Here is a 21410-nt window from a genome sequence, read left to right as displayed (position 1 = left end):
ATGCTATTCTCAACCTATCCTTAAAAACCTTATAAAAATCTGGATATACGCGGTGCCGAAATTCTCTTGTTACGTACATAAACTTGAAAACATTATCACTAAAAAGTTTATGTCAAAAATCTCTTATTACATCTCATTTGAAGTTACATTCTTCAATTTTTCTTCATTTTACTGTTTTCAATGCATTTTGAATTGACTTATTTGTCACCAAAATGCTTATAATGACTCAGTGGATCTATTTTCCGTCTTATTTTCGGCGTCGTATCTTTTTCTGGAGTTTGCATAAAAAAGTGTTTTCAGACTCGCGTTTTATTTTTGCCCCACCTCTCGCGCGCACAATCGTCATTCTCTGCGTCTCACACTCTCTCGTTCTCCACCGTCCCTCTCCTCCCCGTTCATTAGTACCCCTCACAGTGGCCCGCTTGGTTTGCATGGTCCGTTTGCTCTGCTCTCACTGTTCATTCTCCTCCTTTCGCACGCTCTCTCATCTCATCCCTCTTTTAGTAACGGTCCGCTTGCCAGTTTTCATTTTTAATGCGATTTCTGTTGGATTTTCGATATTTTTCCAAGAACGCAATCGATTTCGACTATTTTCGTTCGCTCCTTGCTTTATAGAAATTTTTTACCAGGCCTCACATTTTTAAAACCAGCTGATTTGGAGTAAAAATGGCCTGTCGTTTTCTGAAGAATCATTTTATTGGAGCTGTTGTGAAAAAGCTATTTTTAAGTGTCTCAATTTTTTAATAGCTAGAAAAACTTTTACAAGCAGAAAAGCTATCTCGAGTTTTCGCAAAATTCAAAAAGATCTCCTTTCTTATTTTTTGTCCAAACATTGCGATCCGCCGAGAACATTTTTTCCAGGAAAATAGTTGATTTCATTTTTTCTCGACTTTTCTTTCTTTCAGCTATCTCAACCTCTCTTTTCACTTTTGGTCTGTTCAAAAATTTCTCGCTTATTAAGATCCAATGTTTCCTTTTTTCAGAAAATGAAGACTTTCTAAACCTAATTTTTTAGGTAATTCGAATATAATAAGCGCAGCAGCTAAAACAACTACATAAGCGGAGATCTCAAAATGACTAAGGCAATAGAGAATCCGAGTGATACGGAATCAATCGATGAGAGCGATCAGTTGTCACAAGATGGGAGTGAACGTCAAAAAGAAGCTAATCAGCAGGTATTTATTTTTGCTTTAAAATGATGCGAAGCTCATCCAGAGAGTTGAGGTAAGGAAAGTGTTGGAAAATAGTTTTCACAATTTTTGAAATCTATATTTTGATGATCATACTTGTTCTTTTTCAGAAAACTCAAGTCCCGGAACAAGTGAGCGAAGAGGAATACTGGAATCGTTGGATCAATTGGGGACGCGAGGAAAATGAAACTACGACTCCAGAGAAACAACAAGTTCCAAATGATCTGACCCCAGAGCTTCATTCCTCAACATCCTCTGTCGTCCAGGCTCCTTCGGCACACCAGCAACCAGTTCAAATCCCTTGTCAGATCTCAAAACCTGGATCTAATCTCTCAGGAAAATCAACCTCCAATCTCCTGAACATACCGGAGAAAACTTTGGTGGATGAGTCGATAAAAAATTCGATTCAAGGACAGATGAGTGGTGGGAACGCGCCTCTTGCAATTTCATTAACAACACAAAAGGGAGCAGAGATGCAGTTGAGTCAGCCAGCCTTTCATCCACAGAAAGTACAGCAACCAGTAGTGTCGCAGCAGCCGGTTGTTCAGAAGCCAATCCAGCAGCAACATGAAAAGCCGCGACCAGTGTCAATTGAATTACAAAAGGTAGACTTTCCGCCTCCAAGTACGACTACTGCTCTTGGAACGGCGACAACTACTTCTGAAGTCACACGTCCACGAGCATCTCCGGCTCCTGAGAATCTGAAAGTTTCTGCGCCAGCTCCAATCGCTCCAACAACCACCACTGCTAATACCTCAGCTTCATCAGTTGTGACAAGACGATCCACCGAGACCATCACCATGTCTGAAGAAAATCGTCGATCTAGAATAATGCAAGACGTTGCATCAACACTTCCATCTCCCGGTGCTTCACTTTGTGGATCGAATTCTACTTCGGCTTCGCCAACCACTACAGCACAAACTTATGTGAAAGATCTATCAGTGGTCGCTCGTGTGAAGCTGTCTCAGGCTCAGCCGACAATGCCTCCAAAGAATACGTCGGAGCCGATCCTCTCACCGGAAGTTCTTCAGCCAACCCCATTGCCAAGTGCTGCATCTGCACCGAAGCCAGTGTCGCAGCCAATTCCAGCTCACAGACCACTGGAAAATCCATCTCCACCAGTTTTTCAAACCCGGCTGGCCGAGAAGAAACAAGCTAACCCACTTGTTCAGAGCTTCAAAGTCCCTCCCTTAAACATCACCAAGTCAGGCATGTACACATATCTGAACAGCTATCCAAATTACGGGAATGGTTACCAACCGTATGGTTATGGAATGAATTTTAATCCATGTAAATTCGCATTTAATTTTTTTGAAAATTCTAAAGCAATTTGTTTTCAGGTCACTCAGGAATACAAGGATACAATACATACGCCAGTGGGATGGGACCACTGGCTCTGACGAACCAAACAGTCAATTCATCGCCAGAAATAGTTCTTTCGGAGAATCGCTTCTCAGGGTCAGCTCAACCACAGGACGAGTCCGCTATCAACCAATTTCTTGAATCACAACATTGCCAAGCAGCGTTTTGCATGAATCCAGCACAAACTGCTTCAGTGCTCTTTCCATATGCTCCCTCCTCTGCCTACAATAATCTGTCTGGGTGAGTTTTTTTTGTTTATTGCAACAACCTCGATATCTTTGAAAGGCCTCAAAGAAGTAAAAAAAAAGTGTCAAAAATTATTTGGGTTTCTGGTTATAATTTTGACAGGTGACAACTGTTTGATGCCAATTGAGGTTTTTCAAAAAAATTTCGATGAAAAATAAATTGAAATCTGTTTCAGATCTGAAAAATGCGACGCCCTGATTGCTGAATGCAAGAAGAACACAAAACTGGCGAACAAGATCATTGATCTTGTGAAAACGTATTTTCTGTTACTGGACGTGAAAGGCGATTACCAACAAGAGATCCAAAGCCGTCAAAAAGATCTGGAATCTATCATCCAATTTTTAAGACAATGATTTGAATTCGTAAACGGTCTTCTATACTGGTATATATTTTGATTACTTTCCCCAATTTTGTTCTCAACACAGTAATAAAATTAATCTCGTAGTTTACACCTTTTAAACAGCCCTGTGAAAATGAGTGCAAAAACTTTTCAGGTGAAAGTTTGTAGTTTGAGGCTTTCAATTTGCCTCTATTCCTGTGGGGCTTTTGCTCCACATTCAGAAAGTGAAATGTTCTCCTGGCCAGCTCTCCCTTCTAGATTTTCCACTTTATCGATATGTGTATTTAGAAAAATTTAATTATTTAGTCATCCGCTTCCACACAGCCTCCCATTTCTCTCAGAAGACTTTTGTTCCAGTGACATTCTTCTTGTTACTGGTTTTTTGTCATTTACTTTCCCGCCTCCCGTCACTTCACATTGAGCTCAAATTGTGAATATGCTAAAGACCATCCCAGTCCTCCTTCTTGTTCAAAAAATTTCCCACCGACCTTCCAGTGAGGCATGATACGTTTTATAATGATACTGTTTTTTATTTTTAATTAATACAATAATATGAATGAAATGTTGAGAATGAAAACGTGGCAGTTTGTTATTAACACCAGAGGTTTGCCAACTATGCTATGTTGGAGATTCTTTCTGCTAGAATCGATGATTTGGAGCATTGGTACGTTGGAACACTGGTGCTTTTGCATTTCGCAGACATTTTAGATCATTCTGCTGTTTGTTTAGTCGTATTTTTACGCAGTACTGGATTTGCCATAGAAGCAAGACTTGTTATTTGGGTTGACTTGAAAATATTATTCAAGAAAATCGTCTCTCAATTGGCTCGACTCTTTTTCGCTGAAGCGTTGCTTCAAAGTAAGGAAATGTTACAGTGGAAATTTCTTGAGGAGAGAATCTATTGGAATCTGTGGGAATTTCAGTATTACTTTTGGCTTTCTCGTTTTTTGAAATCTAATTAAATTTATTTTCCCTAACCTGTTCATAGACACTTGCAATTCGAATTTACATTGTTGAATAAGACCAATTTTGCGAATGTTATCGATACTCAGAAAGCAACGTCGCAGCTTGTATGATGTAGCTTTTTCTCGTCGTTTTAAAATTTTATTTTGGTCTATACAATACAAAATATTCTGCATTGTATAGAAAAAGCTCCGACGCCACAAACTACAGTCACCGTGCCATTTCCGAAACTGCTCACCAGTTTTTCAATCCGCGGAATCTCGTTGAAGGGAAATTTAAATTTGGTTGGAAGATCGTTAATACAGGAGTTTTAAAGATTTTGCAGGTATAGGAGAATTGACTTTGATACAGTTTGTTCCACATCTAACATTAATCATAAAAAATCTAACTTAATAGCGGTTCAGCGGCAGAAATCGACAGCAACTTACCGTAACCACTCTTATATAATGCCACCCGGACTGTCCACTTTGAACCTATACAGTGCGTTCAATAAGGATAGGACCCCCCCCCCTCGATTCCGAGGGTTCCAGCAAAAGTAGATGATATCAAAAATCTGTGAAAAATTTTCATGTCTCTAGCACTTTTGGTACTAGAGTTATACCAAATGTCATTTTTGCAACCGTTCAATAAGGATAGGACCACCCCGGAAAATGAAAAATCTCCAGTTTTTCATTGCACTTAGTAAATTGTACGACAAAGTGGTTTTGACTTATAAAACCAAGTTGTTTTTACGAAAACCAGATACTCCGAACTTCGAGTCCAGTTTTGAAAATTTCAGGTTTGTCTAAATTACAAACAATCGCTCAAAACGTTATTACAACAAAACGTAGATAATTCAGATTACTACAAGAGTATTTCCTGAAAATTTGAGCTCAAAATGTTACCCAGAACTAGAGTTATTCACGATTGTTCTCAAAAACCCTAAAAATGTCAAAAATTTCTGAATATAAAATTTTCTAAAACTTGAAGAGAGGAAGCAATTTTTGAGTAAACTGCCGAAACATTCTGTGTTGAGACCATTTTAACAGTTTCCAACGGGACAAAGTTCAATTTTGTACCCTAAAAAACTGGAGATTTTCCATTTTCCGGGGTGGTCCTATCCTTATTGAACGGTTGCAAAAGTGACATTTCGGTATAACTCAAGTACCAAAAGCGCTAGAGACATGAAAATTTGTAGGTTATTTTGTATTCTGCATCTAATGACAGTCACAGATTTTTGATATCATTTCTACTTTTCCTGGAACCCTCGGAATCGAGGGGGGTCCTATCCTTATTGAAATGTATATCTCACTTCTTTTGAAAGATATCAAACAATTGTCAACTCATAAAATATTAATCATGATATCAGCAACAGTTTTTTTAGTGAACCACTTTTTGATATCTTTCACAGAAGATGAGGTACATGGGCTCAAATTTGACGTTTCGGGAGGCGCTCTATTAGAGTGGTTAGGTAGGTTTGGACGGCATAAGTGGGCGTTTCAAATTTGGTTTGAAGACTGTGAAGCTGGTGTAGAACGTTTTTCTTTCTTTCACACATTGGCAGTGAGGAGCAACAACCTAAAAACCAATTTTTAGCGTATAATCTCTGGACCGTCCCGGACCCCTTCCCCCTTCCCCTTACCCGCGTCTCGTACTCTCTCGTCCTTCGCGTTTGTTCTACCTGTGCGCGCTCAAAATGGTCCGTTTTCTGCTTGGGTTCTCTGCGTCTCATGCTCTCTCATGCCCCCCCCCCCTCTCTCTTATCCTCATTGTCCTCAATTGGCCCAGTTCAGTCTGACGACCGCTCCTTTTTTTCTCTTTCTTCTCTTTTTTAGTAGACCATTTTGTTCATCTGTTTAGAAATTCAACACTTTGAATACCTTCCCTAGATTAATAATAATAATTCGAAATTAGATCTGAGAGGTAAAATGTGAGTGATCTGATAAAGTTTCAACTAATGTGATCTATGTAAAGTACGTTAAGTTTTTTGCTTCTAAAGAGATTCTTGTTGTTTGTGCAATATCGAGAGGATGAAGTGAAATCGATGCGAATATCGAAAAGATTCAAGCTACACACTAATACGACAAACACATCTCGCAGCGAGGTATGAACATTTCAGATTTGTGTCTTATAGCTATATTAGAGAATTTCAGGTACCTCGCCATGGACCGTCGTCTCACGTCTGTCTCCATTTCATTATTATGCCCCGACCAGACCGATTACAAACTTCTGAATTAAGCTCAATTATGAAAAGAGATGATACAACTTGATTTATCCACAATCTGCATGGTTTTTTTGGGATTAAGATCGATAGAGAAATTGCTAATCAGAATTTAAGTCCGTTGTGAGGTGAGTGATTTTGCAATTTGAAGGTTCAATTTTATGGAATTTCAGTTTCCCAGAACAAACAGGAACTGAAAACCGTTGCATTCAAGATCCGAGAAACATTAAAACTAATAGGAGACGTTTCAAGCCAACTACCAAATGCACTTCAAAACCAATACTTTCATCTATAGATTGCTCGGCAATAGCGATTTTTTTTCTCTTTGAAACTGATGGTGAATTTGAGATTTCAGACTCGCACAGTCAGGATAAAAACGATTCGCATCGGAAACATCTAGATTTCCACCAAAAATGAAAAGTTAGAAAAATCGATTTGAAAGTAAATAAGAATGAGTTCCTGAAAAGTCGCTAAGGAAAAGTTGCGGAGAGTCCGGATTTTCCTGCAGAAGAAACTGCGGAAAAGCTGATGGCTGCCATGCGGACCAATCAATCGGATTTGGACTCAAAACAGTCATTGACACCTCAAATGTTTTGACCAAAGCGATTTCTGCTATTGGTGGTTCTACCACCTATAGAAAGTGAGTTTTAGTACTTTTTCCAAAGATTTATCAACGATCTGTTGGTTTTCAGTCAAGCCGCCGCTCCAATCGTATTTTGTCCGCCACCTAAATCTAGATAAACCATCACTTGCTGATGCTTTTCCTTGCCTGAAAAATTGACCATGGGAGTGCTCTGGAGCAGGAGTAAAGATTATCATAAACGCAACTGGAAAACGGATATCCCAAGCAAGGAAAATTGCAACTTCAGCAGATTTTCCTTGACACCGCTGACATCAACGGACTCGTCGATCGCGATAACAACTTTTTAGACAATAAGAGTTCCTTAGGAGCAACCACGGATAATCGAACACTCCCGCTAGACGCCCTTCTTGCTTTTCGTGTTTAGAGCACACCAGAGTTGTGAGTTCTTGTGACCTTAGAATTATGGAGAATTTTACTGATTTCCAGCTATTTCATCGCCGGTGATTGCTCGGAACAGTGTGGTTACGCTCTATGTCATCACTAGATCAATTTATGACGAACGACAAGTTGGAGTTTTTGAAGATTAGAAACAAGATGATACGTCCGCCACTGATCTGTTTCACTGGTATTATCAAGAATAAAGAAATGGCCGTCAGAGAATCAATTGAAATTGTGGGAAGTCCTCGAAAAGTCTCTTAAGGCCAACATTGTGAAAATTTGCGGACGATCATAAATTTGAAATGCTCCAAAAAATCTTTGAGCTAACATCCTGACTTGAGATATTTAACGGATTATTTATTATGTGACTGACACGATTCCTTTGTCGGGGAACCATCGAAAGTTGCGTGGAGTACACCTACAAAATGCTGGATTTAATGTTTCCTTTTCCTAAAAGGTGAGTTGTTTTCTCTAAAGATACCGACACCTGCCGGAATCTAGCACTGGAAATTATGCAGAAAAATAAACAACTACTTGTTTAACGGTTCTATCTAGCAGTATTTCAGCACGTCAACGTGAACTGTCTATATATTTACTGAACACAGCGCGACGAAATTCAAAAAGTTCAAGAAAATAACGTTTTCCAAATTTTGGAATATGAAGCCAAGATGTTCGGAAATATCAGAAATCAGAAAACCTTGAGAATTTGATCAGCTTCGGATCGTTTGCGGCCATTCTGATTATAGTTATCAAGAATATTTTGAAGAATCAGACTAGATGAAAAGAATTAGAAGAAGCCCTCGACGAAGACCTTCAAAGATATCGAGCTCGTTTGTGATTTGGGACACGCGAAGGATGTACTGAAAAGAAGAATTGATCGAAAAAACAATCATGGAAATCCTCTGGAGAAGAAACAGGAATTCACCTTTTGCATACTTAAAAAGTAAAAGATAGGAGAAGCCCAAACAGCAACAGACTCTCTAGGCAGCTGATATCAACGTATTAGTTAATATTGATACGAACAGGATGACTGCTATCGCTATTTCTATCACAACAAAATTGTTAGTGCTTGCGATTCCCGGATTTTTTTTAAATCAATCGCTAATTTTCAGGCAGTCCGTCGTCGTTGCTACAGCTGTCGTTCATCGTTTATTAGTCACACAAGAGTCTATTTACAATTCGGAAAAAAACCTTTGGCACCAATAGATAAACATGAACACCCGAAAATTCAAATTCCCATTTCTCGTCCGTTAGAGGAACCTTCTAAAGTTTTCAGTAGATAATTGAGTAAGGTCCGTGGGTTCCTTGAAGTTGTGATTTACTTCCACATATTCACACGTGCATGACTTATACGACACATCTATAGTTCTTCTTGCTGTTTTTTTTCAATCTCTATCCAACTCTTTCACATAACGATTTTCTTGTTTTCTGTGGCTCCAGAAACGCTGCTCAGCCATTTAAAGCTATTTTGCTATTGTAAGCTCTAGCACTTTCAAATTTAAAACTGGGGCTTACTGTAAGTTAGGTTGTTGCGAATCACTTCCGATTTTTGATATTTCCGAACTTCTTATATTAGCCTCAGATTCCAAAATTTGGAAAACATTATTTTCTATGTGTCCGCAACACTTCTAACAATGCTAGTTTTCAACAGTCAGACTGAGTAGGTTTTTTTGATAAATCAATCGAACACTTTTGAAACGTCTTACTTTACTCCGCATTCTGTGTCTTACAATTTCATGACAAGATCTCGTTAGTAACCCGTAGAGTATTCTGTCTTTCTGTAAAATTTCCATTCGTTGCCTTCTTGTTACTTGGTTGGTCCTCACTGGTTCACATATTAATCTTCATCTCTCTAGTAATATGCTATTCATGAATCCGCTGCAATTATTTTTCATATTTTTAACGCAATAATTATCTTTTTTCGTTACTATTTTCAGAATTTTCGAGAGAGTCGTTTCTCTCTTTTATCTAGTTTTTCAATTTTTGTTTTTTTCAGAAACTATCGTCGTCGTGTGCAATGGGATCGATGCCTACAAATTCGAACAACCCACCAGTGCGTACTGTGACGCTGAATGCGACCGTAGCCAGAATGCTCGGTAATAATGTGATTTACTCGAGATATCCAGAGTTTTATCAATTCCTTGCCACTGATCAGCCGACTTGGTTTGTCCCACAACCATTGAAAGGAACCGTATTCCATGTGAATGATTCCAACATTACCAAGATTCCGGAATTTCACGCCGTAGATAGAATGATGAGAGAAAATCAGGCGAGAATCAAAGAACTCCAATCGTACTGTATTCGTGTAAAGAAGAGCTACAAAGAACAGTTGAGGCGTATTCGTTCCGAGAAAGTGGATCATGAGAGTGTTATTGAGAAAGCGCAAGAGTTGCTTATCAATAGGCTGATTAATCGCGTCTCTCAGATGACCGAAGCAAAACGATATTTCAAGGAAAGCATTGAGTGCATTTACAACAACGAATTTCATGACACGAACTTGAAAGAAGCTCTTCGTGCTGTCTTCTCACCAAACACGTAAGTTTTTAAAAATTTCGAGTTTTAATCGAAATCAATACATTGTTTGCAGTGATCCAACCGATACATCGACGCAACTTGACTCTCCAAATCCGATGGTCAGACCAGATCGCTCTGCTCTTCAATCTTCTAACCGAACGCCACACGCACAGTCTTCTGAAATCACCTTGCCGACTTTCAGCCAGCCAAACCGGCAAGAAAGCAGCCATCATTCCTGTAATATACAAATAATAATGCGATTTTCTAGATTTTATGTTTTACAGCTCACCGCAACTCCCTTCAATCTCCCGCTGATTTGGAAGGCCGCATTTATGTGCGGGTTCGTTCCGCCCGATCCGGTGAATTGGCTGAGTCCAACGAGAACTGATTTATTAAATGCTGAATAGGACGTTTCTTCATATTTTGTTCCCCGATTTCACCCCTTTCCAATCATTCAAATATTTCAAAGTTCTGCCAATTGTTAATGTTTCAAATTTCTACGGTTTTGATACCCTCGTTTTTAAGAAAAAAAAGGAATCTCCTGAATTTTCCATCAATCATCCCCCAGTATTAGGCGCATTTGTTAAATGTGAATCTAACACTTCCACAAGTTTTACCCACAAGTTTTATCGTCGAAAAAATGAGTATTGTGACAAGTATTATTCGAATAGATCCAGTAATATCTTTTATTCAATGAATTTTTCTCGGCTTTGATTATCAAAAATTTTTTCCTCAATACTCTGGAAGTTTACAGAACAAACACCGACAACAAGAACTAATTCCAGGGTTGCAACCGGCCGGGCCGGGCCGAGATTATTTTTTCTCCGGCCCGGCCCGGCCCGGCCGGTTCGGCCGGTTCGGCCCGTTCGAATTTAAGAAAAAACAGAAATTATTGAAGAATTATTTGAATTTATTTCTTAAAGGTGGGGGGACATGAAAAAAATAATGTTCTCGAAATTCCGTTCAAAGATGCCCCTCGAGGAGTTGAACTTGTGAGGGCGATGATTGAGGGTGCGGCGCCGCTACCGACTGAGCCACGCGGGCAAAGAGAAAGCGCACACCCGTTTGCATACATAAAGGCGAGGACGATAGCTGTACGCAGAGGGACATTAAGCGTTGTACACCGTGACGGTAGAATGCATACTCTAGCTACAAAAAATCTACGAAAAATCTCCTGTCCCCCCACCTTTAACAGGTAGCATAACAATGTAAAAACCGTATAAATGAACAAGGGGAGCCTCTCATCGATAATTTACTCGCATTCTGAACTGCTTGCAGACAGCTATCGATGTCCCATAAACATTTGATATTTGTCATCCATCTAGTCTCACACGAGAGGGTGATACCTCGTCATATCGGAGCATCGTTGCAAATAAAAATGGCGCGCGTTCAAATATTAATTAATTGCCGGCCGGCCGGGCCGGGCCGGGCCCTGGTTTTTTTCCCTCGGGCCGGCCCGCCGGCCAGCCCGTCAGATTGCAACCCTGACTAATTCCCTCCGCTCTCGTGTACATTATCTCAACCTTAAACCCACTTTTCCATCTCCCGGCCTCACTTCCAATCTTTTATTTAGCTGAACATTTGTTGCTCTTATCCCTCCTATTCAAACCTCACAATCCTATTCATTCATTCGCCCAATAAATTTATTTTTTCTCATCTCTCTTCCTTCTCCATTCGTTTGAAAAAAAAAAGGATGAAGACGACTACGTCATGTGTTTGGCGCTGGCACTGAAACGCAGAAGACGCGAAAAAACGTTCGCAAGAGAAAGAAACCCTCCTCTCTCGGACGAACCTTTTTTGTTCCCGCCAGACGCATGGGAAACTTTTTTTGCAGAAAGAAAGTGCTGCTCTGTGAGAAACCGAAGCTCTTTTTTAGAATTTTCTCCGCAGTTACCAAATCATTTCTCTTCTATTTTTTATCATTTTTATTATCTAATGTGCTAGATTTCGTTTGATAAGATAACAAAAAAACCAAAAAAAGGATAGTGACATTCTCAGTTTTTGTTATGTTTCTTGAGATGAACGGTCATTGAAATTCAAGTGATACTCTTCAAATTCCTCTAAGTATTAAAATTGCCTGAGATTTCCTCACAAATAAGGTCAATTTTGTCTGAGCTAGAGCACTTTTTTGCTCAAAATAGTATGAGTCCTTGACTGCGTCTATAAACTCTTATAATTCCCAAAAAAGGCAGAACATCTGCTATTTCCATATCCCTTCCCTTCTTCCTGTGCTCCATGCTCAACCATATAATCTGCCCTTTCCTACCATTGATTCTTCTTTTTCTTCTCCATTCTCTTTTTTTTTCGCAAATGTCAATTGTTGTATCTCTCGCGTGCAGAAAACCCCGTGAAGCGTTCAATTTCCATGGCGTTTCTGATGAGGGGCGGCCGGACGGACGCCATCTCGCCGAGCCCGTCAATGGGCTCCAATTCTGGTAAAAATGGATGTCCTTTTTCTCGTCTTCTTTTTTGTCTCGTCTCTGGTGGCGAGTGACACATTTCCGTTGTGCCATTCGTCTTCTTTTCTTTTTTGTGCCCTTGGGACGGACCCACCTCACACTGTTCGTTTTTTTCAGCTGACTCTGCTTTTGCAAATTGGGAGCGAGATGATCAACAACAATGTGCGGACTGCAAACCACGCCGTAAGTTTTTTTTCAAGGGTCGGCTTAATTATTGTATCAACAAATTTACTTGAAAAATCAATTTGAATAGCTGAAATTCCAATTTTCGCTCCATTCTTTAAAATGATTCGGAAACTCAAAGGTTCTAAGATTCCGAATTTTTGAAAATCCAAAACTCGCAGAATTTGAAATCTTGATTATTACCTTTTTTCTGAATAATCGGATATTCACAAATTTTTAAAATATGAATGTTGAGATTTTGAGGATCATAAACTCTGAAAATTCGAAACTCTAAGGTTCTGAATCTACAAGAATACGCGATTCTCAGGTTTTGAAGTATCAATTTTCTCCTTCTTTTAGGATAATGCGATATTTGAAGATTCTGAGATTCTGAGATTCTGAGATTCTGAGATTCTGAGATTCTGAGATTCTGAGATTCTGAGATTCTGAGATTCTGAGATTCTGAGATTCTGAGATTCTGAGATTCTGAGATTCTGAGATTCTGAGATTCTGAGATTCTGAGATTCTGAGATTCTGAGATTCTGAGATTCTGAGATTACAAGATTCCGAGGTTCTAAGTTTCTGAAATTTTGAGATTATGAGATTCTGAAATTCTGAGTTTCTGAGAAATTGAGAATCTGACATTCTGAGATTCTGACTATTTCTTTTAAAAGAGTGATTTTTTGTTTCTAAAAACTTGCTGATTCTGAAACAGCTACTTTCTGACAAATTGCGCCATTTCTATATTTTTCAAAAAATTGCATTTTAGCTGTCTTTTTTTTTTCGAAACAGCCACTTTTTCTCTTGGTAAGAAATTCATTCAAAAATTCAAATATCTGTGACTCTAATTTTATCGTATTTGGAGATTCTAAAATATACTGAAACTGGCTTATTACGAGGGTAAGAAGAAAGTCAGAAATGCGGAGATTCTGAGATTCTGGGATTTTGAGGTTCTGAAACCCAAAAAGTTTTTGGAATTACGAGATTCTGAAATTTCACAATTCTGTCATGCGATAATCTTGAAATTTCTAGATGCACATGTTTGAAAATCTGAGATGCCTTTGTTTCTAGAAAATCTCTCATTTTTGAAAAAAGTTTTCTTTTGAAAAACTGTCTATTTTTAATTTTTAGACACTGCCCTTCTGGTTTTTTCTAAAAATTCCCAGTTATGATTTCAGATTTTCAAACTATGGCAGTTTCCTCCTAATGACATCATAATAACCAGTTGATCACTTCTAAAACAAGCCTATACAAACACCTTAAGCCACTTTTGATTACTCATCAGTCATTCAACCCAGCCGTCTCCTCTCCGCATCACAATAGAACACTCTGTCCGCATTCGAGTGAGTGCAGTGTTTTTTTTCTTGTGTGTTTGTGTGTGTGTGTGTGTGTGCATACTCATCACACATACACTCACAATACACCGCACAAACAACGTGGCCAATCTCATCATCTCATTGCCCTCATTTGCGTTTTTTTGTGCCCTTCATCTATTTTTTTTCATCAGAAGAAACGTCTTTTTGCGAAAACTCTTTTTCCAGCGAAATGAGATTTTTTTCTCTTTTTTTTGCTACAAAAATTCTTAAAAGAAAATGTTTTGAAACGATTTTCTGATAAGCGAAATTGTTTCGTTGATGTTCACCATTTTTTGTTGCTTTTCACCGAATTCTCTTCTATCTTTCAGTTCTTTTCAATTGATTCTAACGTTTCTCTTTTTCCAATTTTTCATTTTGATCTCATGAAACAAAAAAATCCACCCAACAGCCGCGAGAAAAGAACAGCACCCCCCCCCCCTTCCTCCCCTCCCTCTTATTGTGTCCCACAACGAAAACAGCAAACGCGCCCCACCGCATACACCGATCACCCCCCCCCCCTCTTTCCGTTTTGAACGCAAACACATGCCAATGAACGGCCGTCCCGACGGCAATTTCCACTCATTTTCCCCCGTTTCTTCTTATTTTTCCCACCAATTTCTTAAATTTTCAGTATAAATATCGCATTATGGATCACTCAAGACGCTCAACTGGGAAAAATGAGGCGTTGCACATCGATCCGGCGAGCAGAGGTGATTTTGTGCGATGAATCGCGAAAAATCGATAATTTTTGGTTTTTAGGTGAATCATCGTTCTCCGTTCATCGCAGCCATTCCAGCGGACATGAACCGTTTGCGCCAAGGTGAGGAAATGAAAAACAATAAAACATGAACAGAAAATTTGCAGCCCGGGCTCTTCAATCGGCGCGAGTGTTTCGATGTTCTCGTCGCGCAACTCGGAGGCTGAGATTGTGGATCCAGAGGACTTTGAAGGTCCACGTACGATCATGATCAACATCGGGATTGGTGACATGCTGGCGGATCGGGATATCCACTCGCGCTACCCGGAGTTCTACCAATTCCTGCTCAACGAGCAGCCTTCATGGTTCGAGCCGGCTCCATACAATGGCACAGTCTATCGTGTGCACCAAACGACTCCACCGCCTGAGAACCATCGGAAGCTGCGCAAGGACCTGACCTACGAGATGCTAGATCTCATGTTCCGATTTTATCGGCAAAAGGTGAGTTTTTGTTTAATCTAGGGATAACAATACTATCCTTGGTGGGAAGGAAGCAGCAGAATACCCAGTCTACAATCTAAACAATTCATACATTTCAGCACGTCAACGCTCAGCGCAAGCGCGAGAACAAGGAGCTCCTCGAAGCCAATAAGCAACTCCGCATTGCCGCGGTCCAGATGTTCACCAAGGCCGAACAAGAAGAGGAATACATATCCAACTCTCTTCTCAAGAAAATCCAGCAGCTTAACCAGGACAAGGACTATCTTGTTAAGAAGTATCAGAAAGATGAGGAGTCGCTGACCAAATCTCTGATGGCCAACGTCGCCAAGATTCCAGACGTTCATGCTGATGAGGCAGCGGAGAAGCTCATGGCTGATAAGCAAGCGGAAATCGAACGTCTCCGGACATACTGCAGCCGTGCTGAGAAGAGCTACCAAGAAGAGCTGATGCGCCTCCGCGCCGAGAAAGTAGACCACGAGAGTGCCCTGGAGCAGGAACAGGAGTTGCTCATCAACACGCTTGGAAAGCGCATGTCGCAGATGAACGAGGAGAAGCGCAAGCTCCAACAGACTCTTGAGACCGCCTACATCAATGGATTTGTCGACTATGATGACAACGTCGAGACTGCTCTCCGTGTGTCCACCACTCAGAAGCCGTGAGTTTTCGTTCTTCCTCTGAATTCCATCAGAAATTCATTGATTTTCAGACAAGCGCCAGCCGTCGTCGCTCATCAACCAGTCGCAAGAGTCGTTGAGCAGCAACCATCCAGCTCTCGCCAGCCGGTGATCAATGAAGCCACGCACTTGCAAATCGAGAATAAGAAGCTCGTAGGGCTGTGCAATCAGGAGAAGCGTCGTGCATTGGCCACGGAGGCTGAAGTCAAGAAATGTGCGTTTATATTATATGTATAAACATTCCAACTGTATAGATTTGGTGGTCCTCTTGCAATGCTAAAATGTGGCTTCAAATTGCTCTGTTGTCATAAGTGAATCAGATTTTGAGGACTTTGGCTGAAACAAGATATTAGACGAGTCTAAGGAGCATTGGGAGATTGATTAGGGCTGATCCTCGTGCACTTTTAGTCCAAGATTGACGTCAAAGTATAATACTGATCGTCTTTAAGAGCAGATATAAAAATTAGCTCAAATCATCTTTATCGGATTTTCTTTGAAGAGCACCATACCTATTCATGAGTGCCTGGGCTGAATCCCGCCAGATAATTTTCAGGGTACGAAAATTTTGAAGCCATTGGAGTACGAAGCAGTTTAGTTGTACAAAAGCCTCCATTCGGGGGTGCAAAATACTTGGAAAATTCGACTTTCGTAATTCCGAAATGTGGACTTTGTACCTATTAATCAGTTCGTACCCCCTTGTCCCCCAGAATTGTTGTACCCTTTGCGCCTTGTGCTTTGAATACCCTGCAATCCCAATAACCCGAACATGACCTTCAACGTGTCTACTCGAAGAAACCCCGGCTTAGATTTAGTGTAGTTATCAGGATGTTAACATCATCAGGAGATATCAGAATGAGAAGAAAATTCGGGACCTCACAAACATAGGTCTCACTTTTCACTAACTTGTTCTTCTTTCAGTGAACCAGCGAATGTCCAAAATGGAGGCCATGTTTGAGGCCATCCGTGTTGAGGCTGTCCGCACTGACGGGTAAGCACCTTCTTCTTCCAAACATAACATATCTCAAATACCTATTCCAGATCACTTGCCTTGCGTCTCGCTGCATTGAGCCATGACAACGAAGAACATCCAACGCGTGCTCCAGCCGACCGTCGTGCTCACGGAGGATCCCCACCAACGGTTGTCGTTCAGCCAACCACCAGCCGCGCCGGAACCAGCAACTCTACCAACAACGATCATCCACACGTGCCAGTCGCTCCGATCCTTGCCACTGTTCATCCAACCCAGAGAACTGCTCCTGGAAGAAACGATAATCACCACTAGATATGACATCATTCTTCGTGTTTTTCTTTTGTCACAATCATTGCCTTCAAGTATTCCCATTTTGCCCCATTGCTCACTGTTTTATAAGTAATCCCGATGCTTAACTGGACACTGACCCCATTTCATTTTATTTTCACAGGTACCTTAGCCTGTTTTTCTTCTCTGAAATTAAGAAAAGTCCCATTGCTTCTCCTTATTTTTGCTGCTTTAAGCATAATGCAATTCTTCCCCCCCCCCCCTACGATTATTTGGCTTGAAGTTAAAATTTTTGTCTTCTTACTTACCCCGATTCCCATATTTGTGTGTCTTATGAAAAAGTTTGAAAAATTTTTCTCATTATTATTTTTAATAAGGGAAGTGGCACAGGTGTCACTTATAAGTTTGATCTTAATCATTGACTGGATTTCAGAAAGTTGTAAATTGGCACGCTTACCCTTCCCCGACTGATGTCAGAGATCCATTCATGGGAATCATCAACTGTAGTTCAAAAAGAAGAATCAAAAATAGAATATCTCATGGTTGCATCTCTTTGCAAAATACAACAAATTGATTGGCCACGGCGCGGGGATAACTGGTACTAATGGAACCGTGTCAAGATGGATTGACGAGATCTTGTGATGGCGTCGAGGTCAGAAAACTTGTACTCTGTAGGAAGGTACGGATTGCACTTTTCGGATTAGGAGTGCATTTGGATTGAGGTTAAATGGGGTGTTAGAGAAGTAGCGTGCCAGCAATGGGAAGTCGAAAGAGTAGAAGAATCAGAATGTGAAATTTCGGATTGTAATAAAACTTTTATGATAAAAGTCAGTTTTGCTTTAATTTGTCCTTTCAACTAGTTTAAAACAATTTTCCAAATTGAAAAAAAAAACAGAATTTCAATAATTTCATGATAACTTGTACAAATTCGATACTGAGTTTAAACTAAATTTGACATTTATGTTTTTTTGGAATTTTTTAACTTGAAATTATATTTTTGATGGCTAACATATTTTTAGATAAACTATCATCGCAAACCTCCTTTTTCCATTTATAGAAGCTTACCCATGCCGCCGACTTTGAGCCCATATATCTCATTTGCTGTTATAATTATAACAAAGTAACTAACTAACAAAATATTCATCCTAATTTCAGAAATATTTTATCAGTCAACCTCTTTTTCACATCCTTCAAAGAAATCAAGATAATTAAGCTCAAAGTTGACAGTTTGGTTTAGCTTCTATCAAAGGAAATATGATAATTAGAATTTAGGCACGTCATGATCTCATAATTTTATTTTCAGAATTTTTCAAAAACTGAGAGCCACAACTTTTGAAAATTTTTTTGAAATATACAAAAAATATAAATAATATAAACATGGTTGGTTTTATCGAAAATTGATTTTAAGAATTATTTGGAACCTTAAAATTTCAAAATCTCATAATTTAGCAAATTGTCGAATCTTAAAATCTTCAAAATTATTTAAATTTCATTCCCCCTAATTCTTTATTTCGCCACCTCAAACCATCGGATATCAATTCCTTAGCACACGTTGCATAGGCATTGATAAATGACGCGATCGAAACCTGAAATAAATCTTATCAAATTCAGGGAAAGTGTTTTTTTCCCATATCTCTCGTTGTTTGTTCAATGACTGATCATCGAATTCTGACATCACCTATTTTCCTCATTTTCCAGAACTTTTCTTTTGCTTCTAGCTCATTCTGAATGCATGGGATAACCCAATGAATTCTCTATTAGCCGCTAAAGTTTGATCTTCCAGACTAGCAAATAAGAAACCCCTTGATGAACAAACATATAAACAAAACTGTTGACCCAGCGAATGAATCTATCCTTTTTTTTTTGTTTTCACTATGACCGCTATATTCCGAAAGTTATATCCCGAAAAGATCGGGGAAAAAGGAAGACTGATTGCTTATCTTGGTAGTTGTGTCCTTTTTTTTTCATCCGAATTTTCACTTGCTTTCTCCCTTTCTTCTCTCTTATCTTCCCGCGATTTCTCTCTCCAAATACCTGGGGCTAGTAAAAGTGATATTGTCTGTTATCGTTTGGGCGAAAACTGAGTCAAGGTCGGTCCCGTATCCCTCACAAATCGCCCCAGTAACACAGTTTTTGTAGCCGGCAGTTTTCTCCTGGACGCAGTTTTCCACCGAAAACCCATTTAGTTTTAAATTCTTGACGACCGTTTCGTTTTTCTTTTTTTTTTCCTATTTTTTCTAATTTCAAAATTTTACTTTCCTCCCGAAACAAAACCAAAGGTTATCATCGCGTCTTAGTCTTAATGTGCCGACACTTTTTCTCTCAAATTGATGACTTGGTGGTAAGAATCGAAAGTCACATTTTTCTCCTTCTTATCTAACGGAACAATTGTTCGCCATATATCGAACATCGTCATTGTTTTTGAGTTCCAAGACTTTGACCCTTCTCAGAATTCTGTATAGTCAAACATCACCGATCCTCAAGGCACATGATCGTGGTATCTCAATTCGATACGTCTCAAAAATGGATAATCTTCAATCTTGCAAGAAAAGGATACATACACCACCTGGTACAGTGCCCAGATACATCCCAAACAGTATGTCAAGGACGCACACGCCCCAAAACAGCTGATCGGTATAAGGATCGGTTTCGCAACATCATATGATCCCTCCAAAAATGAAAAAGAAAACTGGTTTTGAAATAAGACGCCGCTCTAGTTTGAGGATAGATATCTTTGCTTTGGATCGGATGAGTATAAAAGAGGTGACCGGTAGAGTCAGATGGTACCTAGATGCCATCTGACCTTCTTTCTTTGTGACTAATCGTCCCCAGTAATCGCCTTGACAACACAAAAAAGTAAGCCTATCAAAAACTGAAACTTCCCTAATACTTCTATTTCTTTGTTATGGTCATCAGAGATTTTTTTTTTTGGAAAGTTTGTTACAACTGTCGCGCAGAAGAAGTCAATCGTCTCCAAGTGAACTTTTCTTTTTTCGACTTTTCCACCTCCCCCTTTCCCGTCCATCCGTAGTTTATTTGTTCCCTTTGTCGGGTTGTCGTTCTTGTCATTTTCTCTCTCTCTTCCCCTTTCACTTCTGAAAGTTTTTTGGCGCCTCCCAATAGACAGATCCATCTTCAATCTTTGCCTGGTCACATCCTTTGTTTTTGAATTTCAGTCTTTATACTTTCTACAGTTCCGTTCAATAAGATATATAAAAATATACTTTTCAGTCGAATTTCGGCCATATTCAGAAGTCTAGAGCTCGGCTGTCAAGCTTTCTATCACAGATTGAAACTTTGCATTCTCAAAACTTTCTGAAAACCCCTAGTTTTTCAGCTATTTGCCGATTTCTGAATGACACCTTTTTAGCCCGTTTCTGTACTGAAAACATGAACATCTGTTTTTCACGTTTTCATTACAAAAATGGACCGAGAATAGGATTGTTACAAAATAGCTGGAAAACTAAGAATTTTCCATTCTGTGAATGATTAGTTTTCAAGCCAGGTCTGTAGCAGGCTCTCCCCAAAAATGAAAAGTGATAAAAAACTTGACAGCGGAGCCCTAATTTCTGAGAAAAGGTCAAAATAGCCAAAATATTTCTTTTTGTATATTTTATAAATTTCCGTGTTTTTTCTCTTAATCTCAAACTATTTTTCTCCTTACCTAGAATTTTTCTAGATGAGCCAATCAAATGTGAGCCTTCAATTGGAAAGAGTCTACAATGAGCAACGTAAAGCCGCCACCCTTGCCTCCACAGCCACTGGATTCATAATGTGAGTGAGAATCCGGTTTTTCTCAGAAAAAAATTAACTTTCGAAAGTTTTCGTTCCTCCTAATTTGATAAGAAAAGTTCAAGACCAAATCTATGTTTTCGTTCCAGGTCAATTTGCTTCTTTGGCCTTCCCCTCATGTGGTCTGGATTCTTCAAAGTGATGCAAGTCCCAGCCGCCATTGTTTGCTCAAATGATCCATGGAGCGGAATTACTGATCTTTGAAATCTCTTATCTCTCCTTATCATGACTGCTTTCCTACGGTGCCTATCATCTGGTTATTCACCTTCCCATTCAGTTTCTTATGTTGTATAGCGGGTTTCAACTTTTTTACAAGTCATTTTACTTCTTTATTCATTACAAAAATTGAAAAATTAATCATGAATCATGATAAAATCTACAAAAGAATTTAATTTTTTTGTTGGTGTGGGCTGAAAAGGTTATGAAAAAGATAGGAATCAGGAAGTTGGTAGGTAAGGAAAAAATACAAAAAGGTGTTGATTTGTTTTGTTTTACAAAAAAAAGAAAAAAAAAAGAAAAGGCAGTTTGATTTGTTGGAAAGAAATATTTTGAAAAAAAAAGAGGTTAATTATATTTCTAAAATTTAAGGCAATCGTAGAAAAAAAGTATATAGGTTCAGACAGAAAACATCTACATATCTAATTGTAATTTTCGTTTCGTTTTTGTTAAATGGAAG

At 39.3% G+C, this 21410-nt stretch overlaps 5 protein-coding genes across 5 annotated transcripts; 4 read left to right on the top strand and 1 right to left on the bottom strand.

Moving 5' to 3' along the window:
* Window positions 1-1073: 1073 nt before the first annotated feature.
* Window positions 1074-3151, top strand: CBG01893 (the record flags this gene model as incomplete). The annotated part of the gene is made up of 4 exons (XM_002643658.2): window positions 1074-1175; window positions 1301-2480; window positions 2531-2792; window positions 2974-3151. The coding sequence occupies 4 exons, from the start codon at window positions 1074-1076 to the stop codon at window positions 3149-3151; spliced, it is 1722 nt and encodes a 573-aa protein (XP_002643704.2).
* Window positions 3152-9339: 6188 nt separating this feature from the next.
* On the top strand, window positions 9340-10224 carry CBG01892 (the record flags this gene model as incomplete). Its single annotated transcript, XM_002643657.2, has 3 exons — window positions 9340-9857; window positions 9910-10073; window positions 10121-10224. 3 exons carry the CDS (start codon window positions 9340-9342, stop codon window positions 10222-10224), a joined length of 786 nt encoding a protein of 261 aa, XP_002643703.2.
* A 2572-nt stretch (window positions 10225-12796) lies between these two features.
* On the bottom strand, window positions 12797-13910 carry CBG01891 (the record flags this gene model as incomplete). The annotated part of the gene is made up of 2 exons (XM_002643656.1): window positions 12797-13039; window positions 13875-13910. 2 exons carry the CDS (start codon window positions 13908-13910, stop codon window positions 12797-12799), a joined length of 279 nt encoding a protein of 92 aa, XP_002643702.1.
* Window positions 13911-14458: 548 nt separating this feature from the next.
* On the top strand, window positions 14459-16966 carry CBG01890 (the record flags this gene model as incomplete). Its single annotated transcript, XM_045238965.1, has 7 exons — window positions 14459-14522; window positions 14572-14632; window positions 14677-15010; window positions 15109-15665; window positions 15717-15898; window positions 16603-16672; window positions 16723-16966. 7 exons carry the CDS (start codon window positions 14459-14461, stop codon window positions 16964-16966), a joined length of 1512 nt encoding a protein of 503 aa, XP_045091965.1.
* Window positions 16967-20621: 3655 nt separating this feature from the next.
* CBG01889 lies at window positions 20622-20938 on the top strand (the record flags this gene model as incomplete). Its single annotated transcript, XM_002643654.1, has 2 exons — window positions 20622-20716; window positions 20824-20938. The coding sequence occupies 2 exons, from the start codon at window positions 20622-20624 to the stop codon at window positions 20936-20938; spliced, it is 210 nt and encodes a 69-aa protein (XP_002643700.1).
* Window positions 20939-21410: the final 472 nt, after the last annotated feature.

The sequence above is a fragment of the Caenorhabditis briggsae genome, assembly GCF_000004555.2.
Source record: "Caenorhabditis briggsae complete genome, chrX, whole genome shotgun sequence".
Taxonomy (NCBI): Eukaryota; Metazoa; Nematoda; class Chromadorea; order Rhabditida; family Rhabditidae; genus Caenorhabditis; species Caenorhabditis briggsae.
This window is presented reverse-complemented; position numbering and strand designations above follow the sequence as displayed.